The sequence below is a fragment of the Nipponia nippon genome, unplaced genomic scaffold (genome assembly GCF_047370975.1).
Source record: "Nipponia nippon isolate SJK-2023a ecotype South Korea unplaced genomic scaffold, ASM4737097v1 scaffold_59, whole genome shotgun sequence".
Classification (NCBI taxonomy): domain Eukaryota; kingdom Metazoa; phylum Chordata; class Aves; order Pelecaniformes; family Threskiornithidae; genus Nipponia; species Nipponia nippon.
In genome coordinates this window covers 341,347-344,610 of record NW_028262379.1, presented here as the reverse complement: position 1 = coordinate 344,610, position 3,264 = coordinate 341,347, and the positions used below count along the sequence as shown (strand labels likewise).

The window sequence follows — 3,264 nt, the reverse complement described above, 5'->3', positions numbered from 1 at the left end:
TGGCGATGGCTGCGCTCAGCTCAGGAGAGGAAACCCCCTGAGCCGGGACCCTCGGCTGACACACGGCTGTCCCTATGCACAGCTCAGGAGGCCACACTGGGGCCCTTCACAAAAAGCAGCCCTGTGACATGGGGGGCTCCCAGCAGCCCCATCCCGCCCCTCCGGGCTCTGCCTTCACCACTGTTGGGCAGTGATGAACGGCAAGTGTTTGGGGGTGGGGAATGGGCTCTTGCTGGCTCAGAAAATGACCCCGTGCAGATGCCAGCCCTGCACCTCCAGCCTCACCACTCCACAGGCTTCTTCCTCGTTTTCACCCACTTCTGTTCCGGGAGCGCCTTGTGTTCCTCACTGGTCAAACTGGAACGAGCAGGCAAGGGCAGTTCAGCAAATCCCACTGGAAGCGGGAAAGGAGAGACCTTGTCAGAAGAGCATCGCTGTGACGCTGCCGGCCTCAGTGACGCACAGGGGTGCTCAGACCTCTTCCCAAAACCTCTGAGAGGGCCGTTCTGCTCCCCTCACAGCCACCATTTCCAGAGGCCTGGCACCCTCCCCAACACGGGTGCTTGATGGACTCCTCTGCAAACGCCCTAATAGCGTCAGGGTTTGGCAAGAGGAGCTGGGTAATGCCGGTGAGGTGACAGAGGCTCTTTGTGGAGTGAGGACAGCCCCTTGGGTCCACACCCCCCTGCTGTACCCAGGGATGGGCGTGATGGGCGCATCCCGTCCTAGGGCTCAGTTCTTGTGAAGCCAGCCTTAGGAGAAAAGGCTCTGCCCAGCTGGTGGGAAGCTTTGACGCAGGGCAGAGCCTTTTGACAGTCCCCACCGGGGATTTTCCCAGCGGATCACAGAAGCTGGTTGCCCACACTATGGAAACGAGCTGGGAGCTGCTTTACCTTCCATGTCTTGCCCGAGAGGTGGCAAACCCCCTTTTTTCTTCCACTTGTCCTCACCAGGGACTTTTCTCCAGGCCTTCAGAGGGCGCCTGGCCCTTGGTTTGGGCACAACCTCCAGTTCAAACCTGGAGACAAAGAGACACCACCAGCGTGAGCCACGGCACCACCAGCCCTTGCACTTGCTCACAGGCAGGTTTTGGCACGGTTGTAAAGGCCGTTGTTTTCCCAAATGGACTCTGCCTCATCCCCAAGGACTGTCCTGGGCAATGGGGTCACGCAGAGAAGGAGTCCCCGCAGCAGGACTCTCGTGCTCACAAGGACAAACTGCAGCTGAGCAGCCGCCTTGGCCAGAGGCTAAAGCTGCCAACGTACTCACTCACTCGGGAAAGACGATGACGCGGCCGGCGAAAGTCAGGGAAGCAATGGGCACCATCGGAGACAGCACCATGTCCAGCAGCTGGGGAAGCTGCAATGGAGGAACATGGAGATGGCAGGACATCCTCAACATGACCAAGGCACCCAGCAGTGGAGGAGTTCAGGGCAGCAAGAGCTGGTGGAGTCGTGCTGACGCCTGGCCTCAGCAGCTGGCCATGTCGCGGTGGGCCACACGCGAGCAGTGCTGGGGAACCGCTGTGGGTCTGCCCAAGAGGTGGGGAAACCAGAACGCTCACCTTGAATGCAGCGCTTTCAAGGACCTTCTTCCCAGTAATCCTCTCCAGGAAGTCATAGTAGAACCTCATCTGCACCCTGCTGCCTTCGATGAGGAGCACCCCCACATCCCTCAGGACAAGGGCGACGTTCTCCCCCTTCCCCAGGCAGTGAGAGAGGAGGGATGTGGTGCCTAGGATGCAGCCATCCACTTTTTGCCGGGACACAGAGGCATCCCTGGCCACCTTGGCATATTTCAGAGGCTCCAGCACCTTATTGCCTGGAAAACCACACGAGAGGGATGGAGGCGCTCACCCACTGGCCTTTCCGCAGGCATTTCCCAAGGGCTGCTTATTGCAGTCACCGCCCAGAAAGGCCCCGTGTTTGGACGTGCTCCGCAGAGGGGGCAGTTTGCTTTCAGAAAAGGGATGCGATACCCCCTTCACCGCGACGGTGCAGCCCGCCAGTGTTTAATGCGCCGTCTTACCAGGCAGGTCGTCCCTATTGTCCATGAGATTATGGACAACTGCAAGGTTCCTGGCCAGGCGAAACACGGGCCTCTGGAGAATCACGACCTTGTTCCCAACCTGGGTCCGTGTGGGGAGCACATCGAAGCAGCCGAGGGTGGGAATTCGTACCCCCTGTGAGTGGAAGAGAAGGGAAGAGCTGAAGCGGGAGGAGTGGCTGGAGGGAAGAGCTGCGGGTGGCCCTGACCAGGGATGGTGCTTTGGCCCAGCCCCTGCCAGCTCCTGCTCTTCAGAGACATGAGCCAGGCCAGTGGGGAGAGCTTTAAGGAGGAGCTGCTGAGTCCTCTCCCTCTGCCTTCCCCCTCGAAAGGAGCAGTGCTGGAGTCAGGGCAGAGGCAGCCGGAGGGCATGCAGGGGTCTCCAGTGACCGGGATCAGGCCTGTGGTACAATGCCACCTCCCAGAGGTGGTCCCAGCCTTGCACGAGCCCTGTGTCTCCATTGGTGGGGACTTTTGGGGTGGGTTTCCTGCTTTCTGAGGAGGGGAAGAGTAACTGCAGGCCATGCCTCAGGGCCATGGGGACTCCCCACTTCTCTGGGTGGGTGAGGAGGATGCGGGTGTCGCCCCACCTGGAGCAGCAGGAGCTGTTCTTGAACGTAGCCAGCCACAGCGTCCCAGATGGCTGTTTGCTCTGGAAAGCAAAGGAAAATCAGGTCATGCTCTGTGCCTTCCACCTCTCATGCTTCCAACATTCCCTGAGCTGTGGCGCAGAGGCAGATGCAAAGTGTCACTGCCATCTCCAGCCCCAAATGGAAATCCTCTTCTGGTGCCTTCCTTGGAAGAGTCTTGGGCTGCTACCCGGGACTTCGGTTCCTTCCACAGGAGGCCAGAAGACTCCAGGAGATTGCTGGAAGGAGTCTCGGGGAGCTACAGGGCATGGTCCTGACTCCATCGTACGTAGAACTCCTCCAGTAGCTGCCTTGGATGAGGCTGGTGCTGCCTACCGAGACTTCAGCTACCTCTACAGGATGATGCCAGAAGACTCTGGGAGAGTCCTGGGAAGAGACCCGGGGAGCTCCCGAGCATGGCTCTGCCTCCAGCACATACAAAAGTCCTCGGGTAGCTGCCTTGGGGGAGTCTGGGGCTGCTCCTGGGACTTTGGCTGCCTTTGACAGGAGGCCAAAAGTCTCCCGGAGGCGCCTGGCAGGAACCCCGGGCAGCTGCCAGGCATGGGCCTGCCTGCAGCGGCTCCCTCCC

The 3,264-nt window shown here is 60.0% G+C and overlaps 1 protein-coding gene across 1 annotated transcript; it reads right to left on the bottom strand.

Annotated features, from left to right (window-relative positions):
• Window positions 1-281: 281 nt before the first annotated feature.
• Window positions 282-2,959, bottom strand: LOC148051657 (coiled-coil domain-containing protein 81-like). The gene is made up of 7 exons (XM_087735482.1): window positions 2,866-2,959; window positions 2,637-2,698; window positions 2,029-2,182; window positions 1,565-1,821; window positions 1,274-1,359; window positions 894-1,018; window positions 282-394 (listed from the first exon to the last, which is right to left on the bottom strand). Exons 1-7 carry the CDS (start codon window positions 2,957-2,959, stop codon window positions 282-284), a joined length of 891 nt encoding a protein of 296 aa, XP_087591608.1.
• Between the last annotated feature and the right edge of the window lie 305 nt (window positions 2,960-3,264).

What these genes read in the sequence shown, in the direction of transcription:
- LOC148051657 (XM_087735482.1), bottom strand. Translation starts at nt 2,959, where the DNA reads ATGGAGTCAGGACCATGCCCTGTAGCTCCCCGAGACTCCTTCCAGCAA. An exon ending in TTGAAAGCGCTGCATTCAAG is followed by an intron (nt 1,360 to 1,564) that starts GTGAGCGTTCTG and finishes CCTCCATTGCAG; the next exon opens with CTTCCCCAGCTGCTGGACAT. An exon ending in TCTCGGGCAAGACATGGAAG is followed by an intron (nt 395 to 893) that starts GTAAAGCAGCTC and finishes TCCCGCTTCCAG; the next exon opens with TGGGATTTGCTGAACTGCCC.